This window comes from Chiloscyllium punctatum, chromosome 44 (genome assembly GCF_047496795.1).
Source record: "Chiloscyllium punctatum isolate Juve2018m chromosome 44, sChiPun1.3, whole genome shotgun sequence".
Lineage (NCBI taxonomy): Eukaryota > Metazoa > Chordata > Chondrichthyes > Orectolobiformes > Hemiscylliidae > Chiloscyllium > Chiloscyllium punctatum.
In genome coordinates this window covers 34239610-34267461 of record NC_092782.1, presented here as the reverse complement: position 1 = coordinate 34267461, position 27852 = coordinate 34239610, and the positions used below count along the sequence as shown (strand labels likewise).

At 38.8% G+C, this 27852-nt stretch overlaps 1 protein-coding gene across 2 annotated transcripts; it reads left to right on the top strand.

Annotated features, from left to right (window-relative positions):
- Positions 1-519: 519 nt before the first annotated feature.
- mlc1 (modulator of VRAC current 1) lies at positions 520-22190 on the top strand. Of its 2 annotated transcripts, none has more exons than XM_072562589.1 (11): positions 520-856; positions 1307-1396; positions 2226-2279; positions 2372-2473; positions 8501-8602; positions 8946-9017; positions 11850-11966; positions 15165-15221; positions 17089-17211; positions 21295-21459; positions 21796-22190. In XM_072562589.1, the coding sequence occupies exons 1-11, from the start codon at positions 677-679 to the stop codon at positions 21868-21870; spliced, it is 1137 nt and encodes a 378-aa protein (XP_072418690.1). In that variant the 5' UTR covers positions 520-676; the 3' UTR covers positions 21871-22190. The 2 variants fall into 2 exon arrangements, with proteins under 2 accessions (XP_072418690.1, XP_072418688.1); XM_072562587.1 differs by having other exon boundaries at positions 21292-21459.
- The last annotated feature ends 5662 nt before the right edge of the window (positions 22191-27852 follow it).

Here is a 27852-nt window from a genome sequence, read left to right as displayed (position 1 = left end):
AATTAGAAATAGAAGGTCGTTTTCTATCAGAGCAACATTCAAAAGAACATTTCCTAAGTGGCAAAAAGATCCCAAGTAAACCATGATTTTGTCTTTCTCTGTCTGGGCATTAATCACCATAGTGTTCAACAAAGACGTGTTTTGCATGAATGACCATTTAGTAACCAAAACAGTCAGAGGAAAATGACTGTAATCATGTCTCTCAGGCAGTATAGCCATAATTAAAGATATATATACTATACACAAAACATAGCTAAAGTGACATCATTCTTCTCTCCCACGGTTTCCTTCTCCATTATATTTGTGTTTTCCCAAAGTTTAGAAAATACTTGGTGAAGGTCCTGTTCTAATCTCTCCTGCTCATTTAAATTCAGGATGCACTCCACTTCTTTGGCTTTAATTCACTGTTTCTTAGCTGCGTCTTTGTTTGGGACTTGAATGGATTATGCCCAAAGCTAATGTTGATGAGCAAACTTTTCAAAGGAAGCTCACTGCACTGTAAAATCTTCTGGAGCTTTTTGTATGAATACAGTGCCTCATTGCACAACACTGAGACTGCTGTCACTGCATTTTTGCTCTTCAGATTGTAGTGAGTTTTCCTTTGAGACAAATATTTATTTTCTCAAAATAAACTGTCACATATAGCTAACAACTTTCTATTGTACCGAAACGGAAAATGACTAAGGAAGACAACTATAAAGAAGATTTTAGCTATGATAAAATGTCTACATTGGAACGTGTAAAACAAAGTAATGGAAATTACACTGCGGACTTTAAATCCAGTGAACCTCAGCTAGATAGAAAATGTCATACTTGTTTTCATCACAGGGGATGGATCTACAATTTGATGATTGGGGTAAATTAGTTTTTTTTTATAAATGTAAATATTACTAACGAAAAACTATTGATTAGAAATCTCAAATTGATTCTCATTTGTAAGTTTGTTATTTTTTGTATACTTTACTGAGAAAAGTATATGTAACTGAGATACAAGTAGTATATGAAGTTTTTAATGATCGAAATAGCATGTGAGACATCACAGATTAGACATGAACATTCACAACAAGTTAACTAACAAAAGTAAACTCTTGTTGCAGGAAAAATTAAGCTTTTATTAGAGCTTAAAATTGAGCTTTTTTAAAATTAGGCTTGTGTGGGAGATCAGTTATAAACTACCAGGGTGCTGTATATTTCTGAAATTAGCTTAGAATCTATAATCAGTGTGTATCTGGATGATATGAAGGTTAGAATAAGGTGGTACTGCATGATGCAAAAAACTAGTTTTTAAAAAAAAATTATGTTACAGAGTTGTCTCCTGATTGCTGTTGGCTTTTCAGTTTATCTGGGAAACGTGTTTCCTGATGAAATGGACTACTTGCGTTGTGCAGCTGGTTCAGTAAGGACATTTTCAATGTGATTGTATTTAGTTGTTTTATTTTAATCCTGTGAAGTTGATAATACAACTTAGAGTTATCACAGCATTTTAAAGGTTGAAAGGATTTTGTGTAAATTTGAATTTTAACTACTTAACCCATTTTGCCAAATTTCATTCATAGGTGCTTTTTGAAATAATTTATTTGTCGAAATCAAATATTGCATCTTGTAATAACCATTATTATTTTTAATTATTTATTAAGATATTGTAGTTTAGTATGAAAATTTTTATGCTAAGTATGATAAATGCTGATTCTGGGAAATTAAACTTTTTTTCATTTTTTTCTGATCTAGTATGGTCGACAAGTTTTCCCTGATTGGGTGAATGTGCACTAAATTCAGCGCATTTTACTCTTCTCTCCATCTTCAAAATAAAACTCCCTTGTGTTATTTTTCTTCCTTTTCTGCTCCTGCCATTCTTAAGGCTTCTGTACCAATAGCTCCTCCTATCTAACCATCTTGACTAACAGGAGCTGAGTTAAGACTGTGTTCAAAATACATTCCCGTTCGATCCTTTAAAATGGAGAAAGAGAATCAGAGAATGAGACAGACGGAGAGAAAGCTAAGAGTGTTTTTAATTCTTCTAACTAGAGAACATTTTTATCAGAATAATGCAAATAAATGATTGGATTATTGTCCAAACATAGCACTTCACTTAAATATTGCACAAAATAATTGTTCTGATCAAGTTTTTTTTCATACATGTGACTTTACTGTAAATGTGATAATGCAATTGTTTTAATGCTATTGTCTTTGTCTTATTTTTAAAAGCTTGTTGTTTGTCCTCCTAGAGCATTCCTGCAGCAGTTGTGAGTTTTGCCATAGCTAAAAGGAGAGTTAACGCAGTAGGTGTATCATTATGAGTTACATATTATCATTGATATGTTTATATAGTTTAAACAATACAATCGCAGAACTTAAAAATACTTTTTTTTAGATGCCACACTACCAGCTTCTCTTTATCTCAACATTTGCTATCACGACAACTTGTATGATTTGGTATGGGTGCAAGCTTGTCCTCAATCCAGCTGCGTTAAACGTAAGTTTATTTTTACTTTATGTTACTACTTGCTCCATTAATTTATTTTTTTTGTTGAAATGAAATTGTCACATGACAATGATTAGGCGGTGCTATTTAATCAGAGGTTGAAAGATTTAAACAACCTTTATAACACGTCCTCTCTCATTTTCATAGAGGTGGGATTGGGATCAGGCTGTGGTACACACATGAGTTGTTCCCAGAGGTAGCTGACTACTTAATTAAAATGGGATTTTGTAATCCTTAGTGTGTAGAATCTGGAGTGTAGGAATTAAATCAGGTAAAAGCAGATTTGTTTTCAGGGCATTTATTTTGGATAGTCAGGGTATCTCTCTGTACAGCCTTTGTACATCTCTCTGTACAGCCTCCACCTTGAGGGTGGAGGCAGGGATCCTATGGGATCAAGTATTCTCTGAGGATGGGGATTAGGGATGCTTTGGGGAAGGGGATCAGGTGCGCTTTAGAATATAGAACAGTACAGCACAGTACAGGCTCTTTGGCCCTTGATGTTGTGCCATCCTTTTATCCTACTCTAAGATCAGACTAACGTATCTTCCATGTGCCTATCTTTTGTACAGTTACTGGAGAAAATTGTGCATCAATGGTAAATTAATCCTTTGCAACTGCTCAACTTGTCAACAGGCATTGACCTCTCAGCAAGTGTCACAAAATCTTTGAATGTGTGACCAAAAGCTGAACTGGATCAGCTATAAAAATACTATGACTACAATTCAGTATTGGAAAATAGGCATTGCTGGCTAGGCTAACATTCATTAATCATCTCTTGGGAAGCTGGTGGTATCTCCCTGCTTGAATTACTGCAGACCTTGGGATGTTGGGACACTCACAGTATTGTTTGGGGAGGGGACGGTGGAGTGGTGGAGTTCCATGACTTTGACTCAATGACAGTGAAAGAATAGTGATAATATTTCCAAGTCAGGATGGTGAGTGTCTTGGAGGGGAACATGAGGGTGGTAGTGCTTCCATGTATTTGTTGCCCATTTTCTTTTCAGTCACAGAGGTTGCAGATTGGAAGGTACTTGGTACTCTGAGGAGCTTGTGTGAATTGTTATAGAGGGTACATGCTACTCTCACAAGCATCAATGGTGAAGGGGTTGCATGTTCTGGAGATTAGATGGATTGCTAATCAAGATTTTTCTTGGACCTATGTTAGGCTTTATTGAGTGTTGTTGAAACACCATTCATATGTGCAATTAAATAAACAAAGTTGCAGGGTATTTAGTAGTACCTGGTTTTAAAAAAAAATGATTTGTGCAGTGTAACTGATTTCCCAAATTATTGTTTGCGCGATGAGGTGTCTATTGAATGTTTATTGAATGGAAGTGTCTATTGACTAAAGGTATAAAGTACTTGAGAGAGAAGGTTACCATTGTCATCTATTTGTTTAAATAAATTATTATTTAAGTAAAGTGCTTATTTTCATCAGAACTTTTTTCCTTGCTATTTTCACTATACTGGATGTTTGATTTTCAATGAGAATATTTTTAGAGACATTACTATTAGGCTGGTAACTTTATTTTATGTCCTGATGATAGTAGGTGAGTTGATATGGTGACGTAAGGACAAAGGGTGGTGGGGTGGGAGATGAACTGTAACTGTTAGCACAAGGGTTTTAATTTGGCCGTGGACATAATTAGGGGCATAGGGATGGGTAGATGGATATAGAGTGACACTGTAGGTATGAGAGCCTTGAGGAATAAGGGAAATGAGCGTGGGTTGGCACAGGGTTATGATGGACCAAGGGGTTGGATGCAGGGACTTAGGTTAGCAAGGGCCATGTGGGATGGATAATTGGTTCTAGGATAGCCTGGGCATATGAAGGGCAATGTGGGATAGGCAGATGAGCATGGATTGACACAGGAAGTATGATGGGTCTTGGGTGAGACCTCAGAGATACAGGTTGCCATGGATAGGGGTAGAAAATGAGGGGGTAAGAGCAGGAGGAATGTTTTCTGTTTAAACCTTTATTTTTATACTTTGCATACAGCACAGGTGTCTTCCTAGGTTGCCTGACCCAACACCCAAACCAGCCTGTACCCATGGACCTAAACTCCACAAGGCGGGCAGCCATTTGTAAAGTTTGGGATCACCTACTCCTTATATAAATTCTCATATTCAAAGAGCTTGCCGGTTTCATAAAATGGGATGACCTGTGTTAGCAATTCTTTTAAATTATTTATAGTTAATAAAGCAAAAGTGTACTGCTACAAATTTAGTATTGGCAGTAACTGCTGAAGGTGGAAACAAAGAGGAACCAAAGCTGTATGTGCTAACATGTAGCGATCTAATGCTTAGAGGTGATAAGGATTCTCCTTTGTGGAACTGAGGCAAGTCCTCTGTTCAGACGCACTTTCAGAAATGCATAGGCATAGGTGCCCAAATTAGTCAATGCCATTTTCTATGCCCAAATGAGGTGGAAACAAATGAGGAAGAACTGTTCTGACTCACTGGTTTTTCTGATGTACAAAGCCTCCATAGTGTTGCATTGACATGTCAGCCTTCTGATTCACAAGTATGAGTGATTCAAAAAAAAAGCTCATCACCTTTACCATGGGTACTAGTCCATTTCTGTGATGTATTCAAAGCACATTTGAAATGAAATCAATTTTTTTTTGATAGTATGCATGCAATTTGTATAAGGTGCAATGCCCTTTACTCCAGTTTGTGCTGAATGCCTTCCATTACAGAGCACATTTTTCTAACTTCCCATTTAGAGAAGGAAATGTGAAAGGTGGCAGTTTGATATCTAAGATTGCAATTGTTCCAGTGTCCCCTTATATTACATCATGAGCTGACACTGTAACTAATAATACAACACATGCTAGATCTGTGGACGTAGAATGTTTGTGCTTGTGTAATTCATGTAGTTTTCCAAAGCTCTTTCATGTTATGAGGTTACTGTCTTGTGTCATTATATGTGTTTTTATAGTTCTTACTTAAAAGACAGTGCAAGCCTCAAACTGTGTGCTCACATTGTCAGAGGTCTCTGTTTGTGAAAGAGTGTTGTTGAAGGCTTTAACTCAAGAATCTTAGAATCCCTGCAGTGTGGAAGCATGCCATTTGGTCATTGAGTCCACACCAACCCGCCAAAGAGCATCCCTCCCAGACTCACCTTCCTACCCTACTCCTGTAACCCTGCATTTCCCACGGGCAGTCCCCCTAGCCTGCATATCCCTAGACAGTATAGGCAATTTAGCATGGCCAATCCACCTAACCTGCACATCTTTGGACTGTGAGAGGAAACAGGAGCACCCAATGGAAACTCAGACAAGGGGAGAATATGCAAACTGCACACAGATAGTCACCCAAGGGTGGAATTGAACCTGGATCCTGCGTACTGTTAGGCAGCAATGCTAGTCATCGTGCCACCTTTAAATTCTGCCATCAAGGGATTCGGACCCTGGACTGTGGAATATAATTTGAGTCTCTGGATTAACAGCCTAGTGATGATATGATGAGGCTAGGACCTCCCCCAAATATAGGACATATTCTTGTGAAGCATAGATAGTGAAAGGTAATCTCCTCAGCTATGTCTAGGTGGATGCATCGTGGTTCATAAGAGGGATAAGTGATCATCTCTGAGCAGAATAAAGGCAGTATTAATCCTACAGCTGATCAACTCTATCAATAATATAAACAGTGCCAGACATATGCTACAGTTGTTCTTGCCAAGTATGGCATCAAACTATCTGCTGATCAGCTCCACAGATGTATGCAGACAGTATATTAGTGTTTGGAATAGAAAATTCAGCACACACTTCCTATTGTAATTAATTGTGTAGATACAACAGTATGTATACAGATATTCTAGAGCAGGGGACAACCAGACTATATTGACTGTTGACCACCCTGGCATGCCTCCTTCATGCATTCTCACTTGATATCAGAATCAGGGAAGCAAACTACAGCAGGATCAATGGAACACCTTATTCTTGTCATCAGGTCTGTCTAGAGATAGGTCTGGGGAATAAACCTACTCAAATGTTAGCACTTGCCAAAGGGAGATGTGCACATCCGTATGTAGTTGTGGGATTGCAGGTAGCAGCAAACTGTTATAGAGTTGGATTTTGTATTTGTGAGTTACTGGGCACAAGTGGGTTCTAGCCGGACCAAGGGAAAGATAATTTGTGTGCCAGCTCCCTGGAGGGGTGCTCACAGATGGGTTCTGCTGCAGAGAACTCAGATGAGGACTTTGATGGGGCAGCAGGCAGAAAAATGCTGATGAGGCTACACATAGACTAGCCTATTAGACAGCCTCCTGTCATCGTCAACAAACATGGAGAACTCTAACTCCAAGCAAAAGTGTGAATAATTTAGCAACTCCCCTGTCTTCACTTTGAGCATAGATAAACTACCTGCTTAACTCAATAATTCACCACCATATCTCAACAATTACTCCAAAGTACTTCTAATGACCTACAACAGCAGAAAATAATGGAAGTGAAGTCATCAGCAAGTTGAATGTCTGCTCTTTAAATAAATCCAGCTGGTGGGTCCTTCTGGCAGCTTTTTGAATGTTCTTTGGGTGAATGACAAGTAAATACTTTGGACAGGATCCAAACTTGTAAAACCTGTGCCAAATCAAACTGGTACAGTTGTTTTATTTCATGATCTGGCCTTATGGGAAATCTTTGGCAAACATACAGCATGTTTGAGCCAATACCCTTTCCAGCATAGGGGACTGTGCCTGATGTGGCCTGATGCACTGTGTTCCTCATGCAGAGAGTCACCGGCTTCCATTGCAACTGGGTGTGAACTTCACGCCCTATAAGATTGACATTTGTGAGGTGGAAAGTCTAATTGTGGCTAGCAATGGCTTGGGCTTCCAAATTTAGAATGGTAAAGGCTCTTAATGTAGACTAGTCATGGTTAATTTGAGATTCAGGAAAGATAGTTGAGAGGACTCATTCAGAGATTTTACCCAAGGTGGCTGTGCAATTTCACATGAGCCAAGAAACCATTGTTCCAATTCCTATGTGGATCAGGACAATTGCTTCTGTTGTGCAGATGCTACATAAGCTCAATGTTATCATAGAATATTTCTAGTGCCGAATAATTTAGAAAGTCTGACATTTTATTAATTTCATTTGGTGTGAAGACCCAAGGCAAACAGGTCATTGAGTATTTGGTACTGCATTGCTGGTTGAGTCCATTTATCAGGAAATAAGATCAGGGACAGGTTAAAGACCATTTCACTCAAAGGGCAGAATGGTCTAGTATTGTTTTTATTACACGTAGTTCCCTGTCCTTTTCTCCATCAGGTTTGACTGATGATGTTATTAAAACAAGGTTTCCAGATGGAGTAATTTTCAAATGAACTGAAGGTTTTTGTTCATTAAGGATACATCACCAATTTGACAAATTGATATTTGCACAATGGTAGCATGACTGTTGTACGTTAAGGCATCATTCCTAATAAGGCTTGCTCTCTTATTGCTCTATTTCTGAATTTATTGCTGGACATTTTATTTCCTTATTTTTCTATTTTATCTTTCCTGAGAATTTGTACTTAAGAGTCTGTACTTCGGTACCTTGGTACCTGAGATGATGCCTTAAGTGGCAACTTGTAAACTTTTCACTGTATTCACATGAGTGTGTGACAATAAAGCTAATTCTAATTCTAATTCTACTTTGATGGAGAAAGCAAAATGAAAAAGATAAGGCTTATCTGACTGGTATGTCTTTGTTCTGAAAATGACACAAAATCCCATCCAATTATTGCAGTAAGATTGTTTGGAATGTTAGTGATGCAGAGTTCATTGGCTGTATTAAGTTCATCTTCAGAAACAGCATTGTGTGTGAAGTATATGTGGTTTACCCAGAACCTGCCAAATTAGGTTGCATTCCACTTTGTAAAACATATATGATGCAAATCATTTGAAAAATAAAATCTTTTATTGCTTGAGTACTGATTCTTCTTTATGATGTTGATTTCAGGCTAAGTACATGTTCTTGTTCACATTCAATAATCAGATGTGTGTATTTTAAAATTTACATTTTTCACAGATAAACTTTAATCTTGTTTTGCTTGTACTTCTGGAAATACTCATGGCAAGTAAAGTTATACTATCGGCAAGATCTGACACTGAATGCTGCAAGAGAAAGAAAGTGAGTATTCGAATTTCAAATCTCCAAGTTACAAAATTTCATATTTTAAGATGTAGTAGAGACTTTCAATATTTGACTATAGTTCAACTGTAAAATTCAAAATCCTATTCTAGCATCTTTATGTGGATTTAACTTACACATTATATTTGAAAGACATTAACAGTTTTGTTCTTGTCTTTGTAGATATATGCATGCTGTATACATTATTATGGAGGATAATGATGCTACTTTGCACTAAAGTTATAGATATGGTCTTTCTGTGACTTCAAGATGTTTTCATTTAGTGTAAATACCTTGCCCTTTAATTTTAGGCTGATCTAACTTTTATCAAATGTACCCGTAGGTCCAATCATATGATGCAACAGCTTTATTGTGCCATATAAAATTCCCATCTCGTATGCTGAAGTCCTATTCAGTAAGTAACTCTGATATAAGATCTATAGGGCTTAGCATTGGTTGCTTTGTTAACAGTAACTATTTAGAAAATTTAATTTTAGAAGTAATTGATGAGTCATTGGAGCTACAAATATGCTGTATGTCCAACATCCTTCTATTTTCATTTGTCAATTTTGTAGCACCATTTCTTACCAGAACTGTAGGGGTGTGACAAGTGCATGTGCTTATACACTGGTTGTTGGAGGATGAGGAAAAGAGGCAAGATAGCAAGAGTTTGAGTTTATATCTATAGATGAGGGTAGACAATCAAAGTGTTCCTAGACTTCTGCCGATGAATCTTTACAGGGACTATTAAAATACACATAACAGTGAGGTAGTTATTAATGGTTTTCATTTTCCTAAACCACAGTATTACATAGAAACTACATCACAGAAACTGTTCATTTGGTCCAGCAGATCTATATTGGTGTTTACATTCTGCTGCTTAAGGCTCCTCCTCACAAGGTCTTAAGTAGTCAAAGTGAGAGGAGACCTTTTTGCTATTTGGTCCATCAAGACTGCTGTGCCAATCAACAAGATCATTGTTGATCTGGTTGTGACTCTAACCCACTTCCATACTTGTCTCCCATAACTCTTGACTCCCTTGATGATCTCAACCTGTTTAATATTAGATTAAATCAATGACCCAATTTTCATTATTGTATGTGAAAAAGAAATTCAATGACTAACACCCTCTGAAGATTATTTTTTTTTAACCTCCCATTGCTATCTTCATTGGGAGACCTGTGCTCATCTTAAGTACCCACCATGGCCATTTTCCACTGATGATCCAGGTCTCCAACAACCCTTCCTGGGTCCTACAAGACTTTAGACTTAAAGACCTATAAGTTCAGCTCCATTGGCTTTTCAGTTTAGAGTTGTCTACAATCCCAGCACTGACCACCTATCCTGGTGTCACACTGGAACAAATGAGCCTCTGGCCCTTTGAATCATTGGTAGCTCTCAGAGGTGGTGCTTCCTTTCCAGTGGTGGCAGGAAAACTCCTCAAATAAAAAAGTAGCTGACGGCCATAAAATGGCTGTGGGGTGAGCTGTCCAAATGGCAGTGAGCCTCACCACCAGCTTTAATATTGGACGACTTTCCAGATTAAAATTCAGCTCAAGGTTGAATATTCTTACCAGACTTCTTAAAGTTAAAAATCACACAACACCAGGTTATGGTCCAACAGGTTTATTTGGAAGTAATAGCTTTTGGAGTACCGCTCTTTCATCAGGTAGTTAGCTTCTTGCCACTAGCTACCTGACAAAGCAACAGCACTCCAAAAGCTTGTCTTCCAAATAAATCTGTTGGACTATAATCTGGTGTTGTGATTTTTAACTTTCCCACCCCAGTCCAACACTGGCACCTCTGTATCATGGCTAACTTTTTAAAATGGTTCCTCCTGATTTATATTTTTCCTGCTTTGTTGGTACCTATCTTATACGAAATGACCATATGTCCCAGCCTCAATCACAACTATAAACTGTGAGTGAATTTTAATCCGCCCCCCAAGCTGGTTTGTAGTTAGGGATCCTTTAATAAGATGGAAGGATGCCTGATGGGTTTACCACTGCCTTCCTGCCTCCGCTGCATGTTAATTTTGGAGGAGGTTCATGGATGGCCTTCCTGCCCTGACACCATTTGAGGCCCTTAAGTGAATAATTAATGCAATTGCCAAATGGGAAGCATGACAGCTCCCAGTTGGGAGTTCTCATTCAAAGGCATTCAGTCCCTGATTAAAGAGCCTTGCATCCTGCTGCATGCCTGGCTCCCTTTGTCTTTCCGCAGCTGACTGGTTTCCTGAGACCTGGGACAAAGGGCCAGCTGCAGTTAAACCTGGAAGGCTTCACTGACATGTTTATAGTACCAGTCCATTTTTTGTTAGTGGGTTGGCTATCTGCTCCTTGTCGCACTCAAATAAAGGTTAGCAGTCGGCAGGCTGGAGCTGGCTTTCTGGCACACCTTTAGCTAACTTAACTGTATACTCACAATCAACCCACCCTCTGGTTAAAACTCCCTTTCCCCGCCCCGTCCTGCAATATGATAGGTATGGTTCATTGTGGATTCATATTGGGAAGCAGAATTTGCAAAACCTATGTCCTTTTATCTTGGTAATTATTCTTCCTTGATCTCCACCTTTTAATAAGTGACTCAGAAATTCTAAGAAATTGCACTTGAGTTCAGTTCTTTGAACCTTCAGAAAATCTAAAATCACTCATCTATATTAATAACCTGTTGTACACTTCCTAATTGATCTTGCACAATAATCAAATTTGTGATGCAGGTTGATTTAAATCAGGACTACACTACCTCCGTAATTCATTTAACATTTGATGATACATTTACCAGATTAATATTTGTGTTTTGCATTTACGCATGAGAGAAATTGTGTGAAATAAGCTGATAATCATGTAAAAAAAATTCATAATTTACTTCTTTCAACTTAATCTCAGGATGAAACTCATTTGAACTGAATGCAGTTATGCAAGATGAGCTCAGCATTGAAATTGTCTAACATACATATTCAGTTGGAGGGAGTTTATGGATAAAATATTTGATCATTGCCGATCTCTGGCACCAACTTGTATAAATGTTCTAAGATCGTTTTTAAACCAATAGATGATTGATGTAAGACAAGAAAATAAATGGTTGTGAACTGTTAATATTTCTGACTTTTCAGTAACATGCAAAACTTCCAGCCTTTAGCTGTAGACATTGCATGGTACTATTTTTAAAAACTGTTCAACCAGTGTTCAGTCAAATCATACCTAAACAATAAAAACTATGTCATACTTGTTTTGAATGTTTGCAGGTTGTTGAAGTGATTGTGGCAATTTGTGCAGTTTTTGGTGGAATTATTGCCCTGAACATGGGTGCTCTGGTTCCAGGTCCTTACCTATCAGTGACATTCTTTTGGGTTTTGGCTGCAGTAAGTGAATGTAAAATTTAACAAGTTTGTGGGAAATTTGCATTGTCATAATCAACTCCACTTGTTATTGCAAAACTTGGGTATGACTCTGAACAAGCAAAACTTTTGTTTTAAATCCATCTAATAAAAAAAAGTAAGTTTGTAGCAATTCACTCAGCTTTAGACAATAGACAGTAGACAATAGATGCAGGAGTAGGCCATTCAGCCCTTCGAGCCTGCACCGCCATTCAATATGATCATGGCTGATCATTCCCAATCAGTATCCAGTTCCAGCCTTATCTCCATAACCCTTGACTCCACTATCTTTAAGAGCTCTATCCAATTCTTTCTTAAATGAATCCAGAGACTGGGCCTCCACTGCCCTCTGCCCTCACATTCCACACAGCCACCACTCTCTGGGTGAAGTAGTTTCTCCTCATCTCTGTCCTAAATGGTCTACCCCGTATTTTTAAGTTGTGTCCTCTGGTTCGGCACTCCCCCATCAGCAGAAATATGTTTCCTCCTGCCAGAGTGTCCAATCCTTTCATAATCCTATACGTTTCAATCAGATCCCCTCTCAGTCTTCTAAACTCAAGGGTATACAAGCCCAGTCGCTTCAGTCTTTCCGTGTAAGGCAATCCTGCCATTCCAGGAATTGACCTCGTGAACCTACGCTGCACTCCCTCAATAGCCAGAATGTCTTTCCTCAAATTTGGAGACCAGAACTGTACACAGTACTCCAGGTGTGGTCTCACCAGGGCCCTGTACAGCTGCAGAAGCACCTCTTTGCTTCTATACTCAATCCCTCTTGTTATGAAGGCCAGCATGCTATTAGCCTTCTTCACGACCTGCTGTACCTGCATGCTTGCCTTCATTGACTGGTGGACAAGAACACCCAGATCTCTCTGAACAGCCCCTTTACCTAATTTGATACCATTGAGGTAGTAATCTGCCTTCCTGTTCTTGCCACCAAAGTGGATAACCATACATTTATCCACATTAAACTGCATCAGTCAAAGCATTTCCTTTTTCTGAATGGATTAGTCCAGGTATTTATGTTGGAGAAAGTGCAGACTGCAGATGCTGGAGTTCAGAATTAAGAGTGTGGTGCTGGAAAAGCACAGCAGGTCAGACAGCATCCGAGGAGCAGGAAAATCGACGTTTTGAGTGGGAGCCCTTAATCAGGAATGAGGGGCTAACCTTTTCTATTAACTCTATGACTCTATTAACACATTTATATGGAAGGGCATCATTGATATTTTGTGGTAATTGAGGTAATAGGGTCACAATTTAAAAGGATTACATAACTTTTTTTAAATTGGTCTTAGTGTGACATTAATTTGAGGTGGGTAAAATTTATTCAATTCAATTTATTCAAGAAATTCAATTCCTTGAACCTGCTCCACTATTTAATATGATCATGCCCTCAACACTACTTTCCTGCCTGCTTACCATTACCCTTTAACCAATTTCTAATTTGGAAACTTTATTTCTTCCTTAAATAAATTCAGCATCCTGGTGTCCATTGAACAATGGGGTAGTGAATTCCACAGATGCCTAACTGTTTGAAAGAAATAATTTCACTTAATTTGTGTTTTAGATCTGCCATCCTTTCCCCTAACATCTCTTTCTAGATTGCTCCACAAGGGAAATTATTCTTTCTATGTCTACATTGTAAATACCCTTTAGCATCTTATGCACTTCAATTGGATCCCTCATCCCTCTAATCTCTAGTGAATATCAACCTAAACTGATAAATCTCTCTTCATAAGACAAGCCTTTCGTTTCTGAGTGCTGTAATTGTCTGATAGCTGCCTTAAATTTGAAGGCATATTTAGGTAAATATTCGATTGTTGTAAATAATCTAAAATAAGGTACATTGCTTTACAAAAGTGCAGACTGGAATATGGTGCGATGAGAATTTATGCAAAAACATCTGCAGTTCCCTCTGCATTTTCAGATACAAAGGTTCTTTTGAATCTGTTTGATTCAGTTCCATTCCCAAATTTGAAAAAAAAATCGAAATGTTAGTGAACTGTCTGCTATTCTTTATGGAGTAGAACCTAGCATTGACAGCCAAACTCTTTTTTTTTCCACTAGCTATCACTTGGGCCAAAATAGATCCTTGATTAACTTATATATTTTCCCAAAACTGTATTATATTGGTCTATCGTAAAGTTGGTAGCCATTCAACACAGCAATACTCCAATTTCCATCAGATATCATCGTCATTTTTTGGATTGTTTTAACATACTTCCATTTATATGTCAATTGGTACACAAGTAAGCTTCACTTGGCTTTAAAAAATATCATATCACTGGTATTTTATCTGCTATTTCACATTATATCTATTAAAAGGAACTGCCATTGGTTAGATTTGTTATTTCTCGAAAGAATAATTTTTTATGTATTGAGTCTTCAGCCATTTCATGACCTATTGTGTGCATTTTTGATTGGTAGAGAGAAAAAGAGAATATTGCTTCAATTAATCAATGTTATACTTATGCCCCTGTGGCCAAAGTAAAAGTCAAAGAGTCATGCAGCCCAGACATACACCCCATCCACCATGTCTACACCGACCAGGTATCCTAAATTAAACTTGTGCCATTTGCCCGCATTTGGCCAATATTCCCCCAAACCTTTCCTATATATATACTTGTCCAAATGCCTTTTATATGTTGTAACTGTAACCACTTCCTCTGGCAGCACATTCCAGACATCGCGTCACCCGCTGTGTGAAAAAGGTGTCCCTTCGGTCCCTTTTCAGTCTTTACCCTCTCACCTTACACCTATGGCCTCTAATTCTGGACTCCCCTATCTTGGAAAATGTCCTTGGCTATTCACCTTACCTATGCCCCTTTTGATTTTATAAACCTCTCTAAGGACTCCCTCAGCCTCTGACACTCCAGGGTAACTCAACCCCTCCAGTCGCTTAGAACAAGGTTTCGTATACTGCATTGAAAGGGAAGAGCAGATCCATGAACTGAATTCCTTGAAAGAATAGTGCTGTTATCTTGTTCAGCACCCTGCTTCCTGTAAACCCCACCATTCAATCAATAACTGCTTTAAGGAGGAAATTCAACTTTCAATAACTGATCACTTTTACTAACTGAAACCTTTCTAAAATGGGATATATGGGTTTCAAGTACACTATTTCTGAATTTCTCTTTTTCAAATAGGACGTAACATAACTTTCTTAACTATTGTTTTGACCTTCAGTGTTTTCCTGGTGCTATTGCGAGTCATGTGGCAGCAGAATATCCCAGCAAGTTCTTGGTATGTAACTTAAATGTGATTAATTTCTATTATTTCAAATTTTCCATGCGATCACTTTTGTAATCAAGACATTTTGTCTGCTGAATGCATTGTATGCTATGCTGATTGTCAAGTCACACAAGCTGGGAGCCAAGATCGAGGACACACTAGGGTGGGTCTCAAAATTTGCAGTGATACCTAGCTTGCATAGGTAGATCTGAGACACATGTGATATTAGGTCTTGGAGCTCAACACCACTGAGATAAAATGTTGCAAAGAGTAATTGGCAGCTTACTGGTGAAATGTAATGCAAGATCAGGCCTATGGAAAGCCAATAACAGCCATCAGATAAGTGAGTAAAGGAGACTGGAAATAGTTGGAGGATTGGGATGTTGACCTGGTGAGTAGTATGTTGAGAAGATCAATTACTCTTTGTTGTATTCCATGTTCCAAATTTGCTTTGGGATATTCTAAGACTCAATTTCTTATATTTCTATTTGTTTGATTTTAAGGTTCATTTGTTAGACCATAGTGCAACAGTGAGCATCACTGTCATTTAGAGAATAGCTGTAACTGAGAAATGGAACTTGTTTTCCAATTAGTAGGAACTATGACTCAGTAAAAACACAGTCATCTCAAATTATCTGAGCAAATTAATTGAAAGCAAATCATCAATTTAAATAATGTCTTCCAAAGTCAAATAATTGAAAAGTATGATTCACATTTATAGTCTTCAAAAAAAAGTACAAATCCATGAAACAGGAACAGTTGTAGGCCAATCAGCCCTTGCTTCACCACTCAAGGTCATGGTTGATCAGATTATTACCTCAAATCCACATTCCCATTGACCCCGATGACATTTCAACCTTTAGCTTCACAATAATGTATTTATCTATGTCAAAAATATACAAGAACTTAGCTTCCACTATCTTTTTACGTAGAGTATTCCAGAGACTCATGACACACCCTTTGAGGGAAAAAAAACCTAATATCTGTTTTAAATGGCTGACCATTACATTTTATTCAGTGACTGTTTAGTTCCAGTTTCTCTCATATGAGGTAACATCCTCATTTTAATAACCCTACTGATCTATCTGTTTCAATCAAGTTGTATCTTACTCTTCTGTGCTCCAGCAGATATAAGTCTAGCACATATAACCTTTCCTAATAAGACAATCTGCCCATTCCAGGTATTAATCTCATAAATTTTCTCTGAACTGCCTTCAGTGCATTTACATCCTTCTCAATGTAGGTGTGACATGGTTGCTCAGTAGTTAGCACTGCTGCCTCACAGCGCCAGGGACCCATTTAGATAATATGTTTCTTTTTTGATTCTTCAAGCTAAACTGGACAATTTCACATTTTCCCACATTATGTGCCATTTGACAATGTAACCTCCTCATGTCCTCTTTACAACGTATTTTCTTAACTATCTTTGTGTCATCAGCAAATTTGGTAACAATAGCAACTGTCATGGAAATGAAAAAAAATTAACAAAAGGGTAATTTGAAGTTTTATGGTTTACCTTTTAAAAGTAATTGTTAATGCTCAATGTAGTATTTTTAGATCTGGCCCTTTATAGAACTATTATTCCAATATTTTACACAAGACTTCCTTTTGTAAATGACAATGCCAACCTCATGGATCTCAATAGGCATATACTGTTTTGAAAATCAGTGCTTCTAATACATTTGATCATTGATGTATATGTGAAAGATAAATTACAATTGCATTAGTGTGATGAGCTACACCATAAATATATTACAGTATGTTTCAGTGTATCCCATGCATAACTTGCTTCACATATGAGGTAGATATTAGATTTTTATTTTGGGAATATTATCTTCTCTGAGTACAGACAAGTCTTTTTACTGTTGTTGTTGCTCAGATTGAAGTCCTAATTGCTATAAGCAGTGTCACAGCTCCGATGCTATTTACAGCCTGTGGATATCTATCCTTCAGCATTATGAAGTTTGTTAATATCTTTCGACAAAGTTCAACAAGTTTACGTGTAAGTATGTCAGCTGAGGAAAAAAAGTCTTCATTTTTAGTTATCTGTTACTAATGCAATTCATTCTAGTCACATTTATAAATATTAAGAACATTGCTAAGTAAGATGGAGGTAAACTAATGCCTGCTGTTACTTATTGCCATATTGATATTAGGTTTGAACGAAATGTTGCTACCCTTTGAGTGCACTTAAATATTGTTGGTTCCATATATACAGTTTCTCTGGTCATCTGCCATTGGACCTGAAACAGACATTAATATTAAACTTTAGAGTAGCAGACTTGAAAGTTCTTTGAGAAGGTGACCAAGGAAGTGGACGAGGGTAAAGCAGTAGATGTGGTGTATATGGATTTTAGCAAGGCGTTCGATAAGGTACCCCATGGTAGGCTACTGCAAAAATTACGGAGGTATGGCATTGAGGGTGCATTAGAGGTTTGGATTAGAAATTGGCTGGCTGGAAGGAGACAGAAGGTAGTAGTTGATGGTAAAGGTTCATCTTGGAGTGCAGTTACTAGTGGTGTTCCACAAGGACCTGTTTTGGGACCATTGCTCTTTGTCATTTTTATAAATGACCTGGAGGAGGGGCTTGAAGGCTGGGTGAGCAAGTTTGCGGATGATACGAAAGTCGGTGGAGTGGTGGACAGCGAAGAAGGATGTGGCAGGTTACAGCGCGATATAGATAAGTTGCAGAGCTGGGCAGAAAGGTGGCAAATGGAGTTCAATGTAGCTAAGTGTGAAGTCATTCACTTTGGTCGGAGTAACAAGAAGATGGATTACTGGGTTAATGGTAGGCTACTTGGTAGTGTGGATGAGCAGAGGGATCTTGGTGTCCATGTACACAGATCTCTGAAAGTTGCCACCCAGGTAAATAGTGCTGTGAAGAAGGCATATGGTGTACTGGGCTTTATTGGTAGAGGAATTGAGTTCCGGAGTCCTGAGGTCATGTTGCAGTTGTATAAGACTCTGGTGCGGCCTTATCTGGAGTATTGTGTACAGTTTTGGTCGCCATACTATAGGAAGGATGTGGAGGCACTGGAACGGGTGCAGAGGAGGTTTACCAGGATGTTGCCTGGCATGGTAGGAAGATCGTATGAGGAAAGGCTGAGGCACTTGGGGCTGTTCTCAATGGAGAAAAGAAGGTTTAGGGGAGATTTGATAGAGGTGTACAAGATGATTAGGGGTTTAGATAGGGGTTGACAGTGAGAACCTTATTCGGCGTATGGAGTCAGATGTTACTAGGGGACACAGCTTTAAATTAAGGGGAGGTTGGTATAGGACAGATGTTAGGGGTAGATTCTTTACTCAGCGGGTTGTGAGTTCATGGAATGCCCTGCCAGTATCAGTGGTGGACTCTCCCTCTTTATGGTCATTCAAGCGGGCATTGGATAAGCATATGGAGGTTATTGGGCTAGTGGAGGTTAGGTAGGCTTCGGTCGGCGCAACATCGAGGGCCAAAGGGCCTGTACTGCGCTGTATTTTTCTATGTTCTATGTTCTATGAAAGTAAAGATAATGTAAACTTAGCTTGGACAATAACATTTTACAATAGTGTGTCGTTTCCAAAGCAAGGAATTGGAATAATGTTATGTTGCTAGATATTTACCTTTTGTTTATTTGATATGACTAACAGTCATAAGTTGAAAGGTTTGGTGACGTTATGAGACTAAATTTGTTTTAGTCTTCTGGATTAAACCCTTCATGTATATAAAATGAAGCATCCCTCCTAATTACTTGGTAATAGACGACATTCTTCTTCAGAATATCAATGTATTTGTATGTACTTATGGGTATTTTCTCTTATAATAGAGACATAAAGATTTTGTTTTATGATCAGATCCTTGCCTAGGTTTGTGAAAAGAATGAGTTGATATTGCCTTTAGTGAATACGGGACCAGAGCCAAAAAAAAACTATTTCATTTACATGCTTTGTCAACTTAGTTGCCTTGCTAGGAGTAGTAACTTATGAATGCAGGCTGTATTGAATGGAAACTTAATGAAATGTATGTTTAAGTTCTGCTGGCAGGTGTAAAAATCGGCTGTGCCAAACAGTTTCAATCTGATTGGGTGACTTTCTAGTTCCCCCAGTTCTTGTTTGTCTTTTTGGATGTCTCTTTCTTCGTCTACCAGTGACTTACTAACAATACTACAGTATGAAGAATAAAAAGTGTCTACAAATAACTCACATTATATATCAGCTGTGGCAATGCACTTATTTCTAAATCACAAGTTAACATTTAAAGTCCATAAAATGTGGCAGCAAAAGTAAACCATTTGACTCATTGAGTCTGCTCCACCATTCAACCAGGGCTGATATGTTTCTCAACCCAGTTCTCCTGCCTTCTCATATCCAAAGACATCAGCTACTCCTCCTTGGGGAATTGCGGCTTGCTCTCCTAAGTGATAGATGGGTCACTAACCACGATACTAATGAAGAACTGCTGCTCCATTTTTTTTTCCTGAACAACAATCCTCCCCCCACCCCCCCTCCTTTGTTAATGAAATTGCTTCCTATCTTGGGCATCTGTTGCAGATGCAGTGGTTGCTCTCTAGCATCTAACAAAGGTAAGCTATCAAAGTATCAGCAAGCTATTTGACTGCAGCCATCTACAGGAAAGACAAATGGTGTTCTCATTCAATATTCACAAGTGTACAGAGATCTTTCAACAGTAATGGGAACTAAAATTCCTGATCTGCGTATATCTCTGCAACCCAAAGGCTACCCCAGTTAAGATCAATTAATTCAATACATATTGGATTTAATCTGGTCTCCATGGTCTAACACTCAGTAGAAAAAAACTAGTAGAGCCAATGAGGGAATTACTTTCTTTATGGTAACTTAAATACTCCTTAAGAAGGGGATTACCTCGATAAATTATAAAGCTCATCTGACATACTATTGAAAGTTTAGAATGGTTTCCATTTTTAAAAAATTAATAGCAAAACCACAGTTATACTATATATTCTTAAGGGTACAAAGTTTGGGAGAAGATTTGTAGCTCGGGTGCTCGTTGTTGTGGTTCTGTTCGCCGAGCTCGGAACTTGTGTTGCAGATGTTTCGTCCCCTGTCTAGGTGACATCCTCAGTGCTTGGGAGCCTCCTGTGAAGCGCTTCTGTGATGTTTCCTCCGGCATTTATAGTGACTTGTATCTGCTGCTTCAGGTTGTCAGCTCCAGCTGTCTGCTGCAGTGGCTGGTATATTGGGTCCAGGTTGATGTGCTTATTGATTGAATCAGTGGATGAGTGCCATGCCTCTAGGAATTCCCTGGCTGTTCTCTGTTTGGCTTGTCCTATAATAGTAGTGTTGTCCCAGTCGAACTCATGTTGCTTGTCATCTGAGTGTGTGGCTACTAAGGAGAGCTGGTCATGTCGTTTCGTGGCTAGTTGGTGTTCATGGATGCGGATCGTTAGCTGTCTTCCTGTTTGTCCTATGTAGTGTTTTGTGCAGTCCTTGCATGGGATTTTTTTTTCTTTTTTTTAAAAAATCCCATGCAAGGACTGCACAAAACACTACATAGGACAAACAGGAAGACAGCTAACGATCCGCATCCATGAACACCAACTAGCCACGAAACGACACAACCAGCTATCCTTAGTAGCCACACACTCAGATGACAAGCAACATGAGTTCGACTGGGACAACACTGCTATTATAGGCCAAGCCAAACAGAGAACAGCCAGGGAATTCCTAGAGGCAAGGCACTCATCCACAGATTCAATCAATAAGCACATCAACCTGGACCCAATATACCGGTCACTGCAACGGACAGCTGGAACTGACAACCGGAAGCAGCAGATACAAAGCACTATAAATGCCGGAGGAAACAACACAGAAGCGCTTCACAGGAGGCTCCCAAGCACCGAGGATGTCACCTAGACAGGGGACGAAACGTCTGCAACACAAATTCCCAGCTCGGTGAACACAACCACAACAACATTCTTAAGGGTAGATTATCAAGAGATAAATGATGTTTAACTGTAGTATTTACCTATTACACTTAATCTGCAACTATATTGCTGATTCTGAAGCATAATTTGTATAATAAAATTTCCTTCAAGTCTAACTCTCTCCAATTTTATTTCAGCAGTCTTATGACATACTGGTATTTGTTCTGATGCTTTTGTTGCTGGTTCAGTCCAGTCTCTCACTTGCCACAGTCGTCCACTGCATGAGTTACAAGCTTCAAGTTAAATATTATGATTCAACATGGAATATGTCAAACCTCCAAAAGGAGAACTGTAAGACAATTGAGGCAAGTATACAACTGCGCATGCAAACACTTAATAAGTCAGGTCTAGCATTTTCCACTTCTTCACCTGCCTGCTCATGAAAGAAAGTCATAGTTTGTTAAATATTGGAGCAAAGAAATAAACTTAGCTTGTCTCCCCTAAGTATTCAATCACTGTTTCTTTAATACACTTTTTTTTGAGTGACATGTTGATTGGTAATTTTGTTATTAAGAGAAAACTTACTTTATTTACTTCATGAGCTGAAACTATTTTTAATATTACAGTCATCTTATTAGTTTCTGTGTTGACTAATTAATTAATATTACAATTAGATTGAAATAATTCTGTTCCTTATCTAGATGCCCAAAGTCCCTACAAAGGACTTTGACAAAGACAAGGCATGGAAAGCTGTCATGGTACAGATGGTACAGTAGCAAGAACTTTTTCCTGGATCTGCCTTCAAACAATAGCATCAGCACCTGATATGTACATTTATTTATCAGTTGGTCAATTTAGAACGCTTCACATTATCCAACATTAAACTTTAGGTAAATAGTGTAAATAATTTCATTAATGAAATTAACAACGTTAACAAATGATTCAGTAACTTGAAAAAATGTCTTTCTTATAAATTAACCTTTCATATAAAAGCATTTTCCATAATATTGCCTTATTGACACTGAAACTACCATTCTTTTATAGAATTATTTTGGATTGTGTACCAGAACAACTGAAAATAAATAAGTTATATCAATTACAGAAGTTTGAATAAACATTAGCAAGTATGAGTTTTTGTTTATTGGAGTTTAAAATACATAATAAAGTTTGACAACACCATAAATTAGAATGCAATATTTTAGCTCAATTGAGAACTGTTTTACAAAGTTAAAACTCAAACAACACCAGGTTATAGTCGAATAGGTTTATTTGGAAGCAACATTTTTACAAAGTGTTACTTGCTCATAAGGTGTGGCTGTCATTTGCAAGCCAACATTTAGAAATGTGTGATGAGCCATCTTTTTGAAGCATAGGAGTCCAGTTAGTGTAGATATTGTGACAGGTTAGGAAGTGAAGATAGAATAATGTATTTTCAAGTCATGGTGGTGATGTGATGAATTTGTTGTACTAAATATTGTTTATTATTGAAGCTGAGGATTGCACTGTCTTTCTCTAATCTTGCTGCTCCATGGGGCAGAACATAAATTTAATTGTTTTACCCAGTTTCCAATCTGGTCAGTTGTTTGATTTCTCAATATTATACATAGAATAAGAAGAACCAATAAACAGGCTTCTTTAATGGTTTAAAAATGTTGGTTTATTGTAAAACAAAATATATTTATTTATGCAAAACTATTAACACAGTTTAGTAAGGATATTATTAAGCTGGAGAGGGATCAGAAGAGATTTACCAGGATGTTGCTGGGTTTGGAAGGTTTGACTTATAAACAAAGGCTGGATAGGTTGGAACGTTTTTCACTGGAGTGTAGGAAATTGAGAGACGACCTGAACGAAGTTTATAAAATAATGAGAGAGTTTATGGTAGTTGTCTTTTTCCTAGGATGGTGGATTTCAAGTGCAGGGGGCACATTTTTGAGGAGAGAGATTTAAAAAAGACATGAGGGGCAAATCTTTTAGAGGGTGGTTCATGGGTGGAATAAACTTAACGAGGAAGTGGTGGATCCGGGTACATTACAACATTTAAAAGTACATGAATAGGAAAGGTTCAAGGGGTACGGACTAGGAGCAGGCAGGTGAGACTAGTTTAGTTTGAGATAATGTTCAGCATGGACTAATTGGACTGTTGGGTCTGGTTCTGTGCTGTACTACTCTATGACTCTATATATGTTTGTCTCTCTAATAATCAAAAATACATGCACAAATACAAACATGTCAAGAAAAATAAAACAGCAAACAGATTTCACACTGTAAAAGTTCACTTTAAAAACACTTTTGGTCAATTTGTCATAGTACTTGAAGGAAAAAAAAGGATAAGTTTTGCAATGATTAGACAACTATCGGTCTGAAATTCGGGCACACAAAGACGAATGTCTCTGAACATGTGGACTTGTCGCTGGGGACCTTTGCAGATAGTAATTTAATATATAGTGATAAACGTTTCAGAGGCTTCTCATGCAAAAGCAGCTGGACCATGGCTGCAGGTACTGCACTGGACCCACAACAAGGGTTTTTGTTTTACCAGAATGAGGAAATCTAAAATCCAAACAATCTCCAAGTAGAACATGCTCCCTCTCAGTTGTAAAAGGTCAGGTGTTTTCCCTGAAGTGAATTCAAGCAAATGAGACCATCAATTATCACCAACTTGAACTTTAACAAAAAAAGCAATCAATGCCTATCCATTAAATTATATTAAATATTGAATCTTCATAATAACATGGCTGCATCGGCCTTTTTTAAAAATCAGATTGGTAAGGTGTACCACCACAGTTCATGACAAGACTCATACTAATCAGGCTGTGTTGAGAGCGTAGTGCTGGAAAAGCACAGCAGGTCAGGCAGCATCCGAAGAGCAGGAGAATTGAAATGTCAGGCATAATCCCTTCATCAGGAATGAGGGGGTGGCTTAAGGAGGCTGAGGGATAAATGGGAGGGGGTGGGGCTAGGAGGAAGGTAGCTGGGAATACGATAGGTAGATGAAGGTGTGGGTGAAGGTGATAGGTCAGAGAGGAGGGTGGAGCAGATGGGTGGGAAGGAAGATGGACAGGTGGGACAGGTCAAGAGTGTGGTGCTGAGTTGGAAGGTTGGATCTGGGATAAGGTCACGGGAGGGGAAATGAGGTTCCCTGAAAGGTACATGGGTTAAAAGATGGCAGCATCCGAGGAGCAGGAGAATCGACATTTTTTTGAAACATTAACTCTCCTGCTCCTCGGATGCTGCCTGACCTGTGCTTTTCCAGCACCACACTCTTGACTGACCTTCAGCATCTGCAGTCCTCACATTCTCCTAATCAGGCTGTGATCATACAAAATGTCAATGTTGTTCAAATGGTTGACCATCAATAGTATTCTTCAGGGAATACTTCAAAATAATAATAATTGACCATATAAGAGATTCTCTATTAATCCTCAGTTTTCCACCAGCCCAACATGTTCCCATCCATCTCTGCACTTATCTCCATTGTACAGAGGGTAAGCAGACATCAGTTATCAACAGCTTGCCCATATATAAGTAAATAATTAAGGGTCAGTTGAGATTGCTGAGAACTCAAATGAATCCAGTATTACACTGCCCATACCCTTATATGGTTGGCGTGGACAGTTGGTGGGGCAATTCTTTTATTCTTAATGGATTAAAACATTAAGAAAGAAGGGGTGTACCATCACTGGAGAGATCCATGTCCATCAGAGCCACCCATAATAGGTTTGCTCCTTCTGCTTTCAGACCTACCCAGAGCATGAAACCCATCCCTCTCCAAGCTCCCCAAACTTTCCTCCCCTAGAAAGCCTGGAGCCTCCTTCATGGACCTGCCAGGCATGCCCATTGTAGAGCTCTAGCAGTGCTGGGAGTGCCGAAGCTGCTGGCCTATCAGATTAGGACAGCAGTATTTTGTCCCAGTGAGGAGCAGAGTCCCATTAGGAGTTTGTATAGTCCAGCTGCAGCACTTTATGGCAGTGGGTTGGGCTTCTATCCAGTCAGTTGATGCTCTTTTGGTGCAATAGTAACATTCCAGCCTCTGGGCAGAAGGCTGAGTTCAAGGCCCATCTACCCCAGAGGTGTGTCATAAAATTTCTTAACAGGTTGATTAAAAGAAAATCGAATGATCCATTTGGCTGGCTATAGAATTTTCTTGTAGGGAGGAGAGTCAAGCTGTCTACACCCCACTACAGTCTCTGTAATTTCATGCTCTGTGAGCTGATTGTGAGCAAGCTATTCATCCAAAACTCAGCAGTGAATTTTTGGCTCCATTTACAACTTAGTTACAAAGAAAGAAAATAGAGAACATTACCAGTACTGCTAAATTGTATAATATGCCAGTACATCATGTGAATCATTTATTGTCTTGTAAACTATTCTACTGTAATTCTATTCAAGATGTGCTTTGTACATCCCAGTCCAACACTGGCACCTCCACATCAAAGTCTTTGCATAGACAGCTTTTGATTTATCCAGTTCTTGTTTGGGTGTGTGACCAACAATGTTTAATCTCTCCAAATCAATCCAGCTATTTAATTCAGTATCTGACTCTGAATCATATTTAGTTTCCACCAAAAATCATTAATTCATGTAAAAAGAACTGTTTCCATGAGTAACTAAAGCAACAGTAGAACCTGAACAAATTTTGCTCACTTCTGAGATGTTCCCAACTCTCAAGTTCTCCAACCTGATCCCTAAATTGGACATTATTCCCAAATTGCAGTTACTGAGTTCTAAATTTGTCAAATATTAGGAACAACTACTGCTTGTTTATTATATCATTGCACACACTTTGATGATATTTGTCAGTGCTGATGTATATTGTTAATTCTTGTTCTAAGTGCAAAAAATTGCCATTAAATTGCACCTTTAATATATCTAAACAATGCAAAATAATTCACCAGAAGTATTATCAAACAAAATTGGACACCTATATGTCAGATCTCGGGGCATGTGAACAATAATTTCATCAATGTTTCAGATTAAAGAGAAATTATAAAGGATGAAAGAGAGGTGGAGAGAGTTAGAGGTTTAGGGAGTTCCAGAACATAGGTTGTCATCAGCTAAAGGTATGGTCACTGATGGTAAAGCAATTAAAATTGGTCAGAATTAGAAGAGTTCAGATTTCTCAGAAATAGGTCTGGGATAGGTTACAGAGATAGGAAGGGTAAAGCCATAGTTGGATTTGAAAATAAGAATGAGAACTTTAAAATTGAAACATTGTTCATTTGGGAGCCAATACAGATCAGTGAGCACTATTACATTTCAGCTGGGCTCAGATACTGAATTAAATAGCTGGATTGACTTGGAGAGATTAAACATTGTTGGTTACACACCCAAACAAGAACTGGATAAATCAAGAGCTTTCTATGCAAAGACCTTGATGTGGAGGTGCCATGTTGGACTGGGATGTACAAAGTCAAAAGTCACACGACACCAGGTTATAATCCAACAGATTTTGGACGAGTACGCCACCAGTCACAGCCTTTATCAGCAAGTGTGTGGAGGACTGCATACCGAGGAAGTCAATCTGGGTGTTCCACAACAGGAAACTCTGGATGAATCAGGATATACAGAACCAGGCATGAGGTCTTCAGATCAGGAGACCCACTCAAATATAAGGAATCCAAGTATGACCTTCGCAGAGTCATTAAGGCAGCCAAGGACCAATACCGATCCAAACTCGAGACCCAGAGAGACACCTGGCGTCTATGGCATGGACTGAATGACATCACAGGTTCTAAAAAGAGACAGTGCAAGATAGCAGATGATGACATATTCCTCCCAGATCATCTCAACACCTTCTGTGCTCGCTTTGAGCAGAATTTCAGTGGAGAGGTAACACCTATTCCGATAAGTCCCAATCAACCTATGCCAACAGTCACTGTATCAGAGGTCAGATCAGTTTTCCTTCGTGTGAATCCAAGGAAAGTGATGGGACCAGGCGGAGTACCAGGCCGTGCACTCAGAGCATGTGCAGATCAACTGGCAGAAATCATCAACCTCTTGAACATCTTCAACCTCTCCCTGCAGCAGGCCACTGTCTCTGCCTGTTTCAAGAGGGTCAACATCATCCCTGTGCCTAAGAAGGCTCATGCAGCATGTCTCAATGACTACCGCCCAGTGACCCTAACTTCGGTGGTCATGAAGTGTTTTGAAAGACTGGTCATGACATTAATCAACTCCAGCTGCCTCACTACTCTTGACCTACTCTAATTTGCCTATCGGACCAACAGATCTATGTCAGATGTCATATCACTTGCCCTTCACTCCTCCCTAGAATATCTTGACACCAAGAACAGCTATGTAAGAATCCTACTCATTGACCACAGTTCTGCCTTCAATACTATTATTCCCTCGAGACTGATTACTAAACTTAGTGATCTCTGACTAAGCTCCACTCTCTACAACTGGATCCTCAGTTTCCTGACCCACAGGCCACAATCAGTGAAGATTGGGGACAATATTTCATCCTCACTAACACGCAACACTGAAGCCCCTCAGGGGTGCGTACTCAGCCTCCGACTGTACTCGCTGTATACCCAAGACTGCGTCGCCAAATACCAGATTAATGCCATTTCCAAGTTCACTAATGACACCACCATAGTCGGTTGAATCTCAGATGGCAACGAAACAGACTACAGACGAGAGGTGGAAGACCTGGAAAAATGGTGCACTGAGAACAACCTAGCTCTCAATGCTGGCAAAACCAAGGAACTCATTACTGACTTTCGGCGGAATGTTACTGATGCCCCCTACACATT

Excerpts from the sequence above, each read along its gene's own strand:
- mlc1 (XM_072562587.1), top strand. The coding sequence starts at position 677 with ATGACTAAGGAAGACAACTATAAAGAAGATTTTAGCTATGATAAAATG. Across the intron at positions 857-1,306 it reads TCTACAATTTGATGATTGGG|AGTTGTCTCCTGATTGCTGT; the intron begins GTAAATTAGTTT and ends ATTATGTTACAG. Across the intron at positions 1,397-2,225 it reads TGCGTTGTGCAGCTGGTTCA|AGCATTCCTGCAGCAGTTGT; the intron begins GTAAGGACATTT and ends TTGTCCTCCTAG.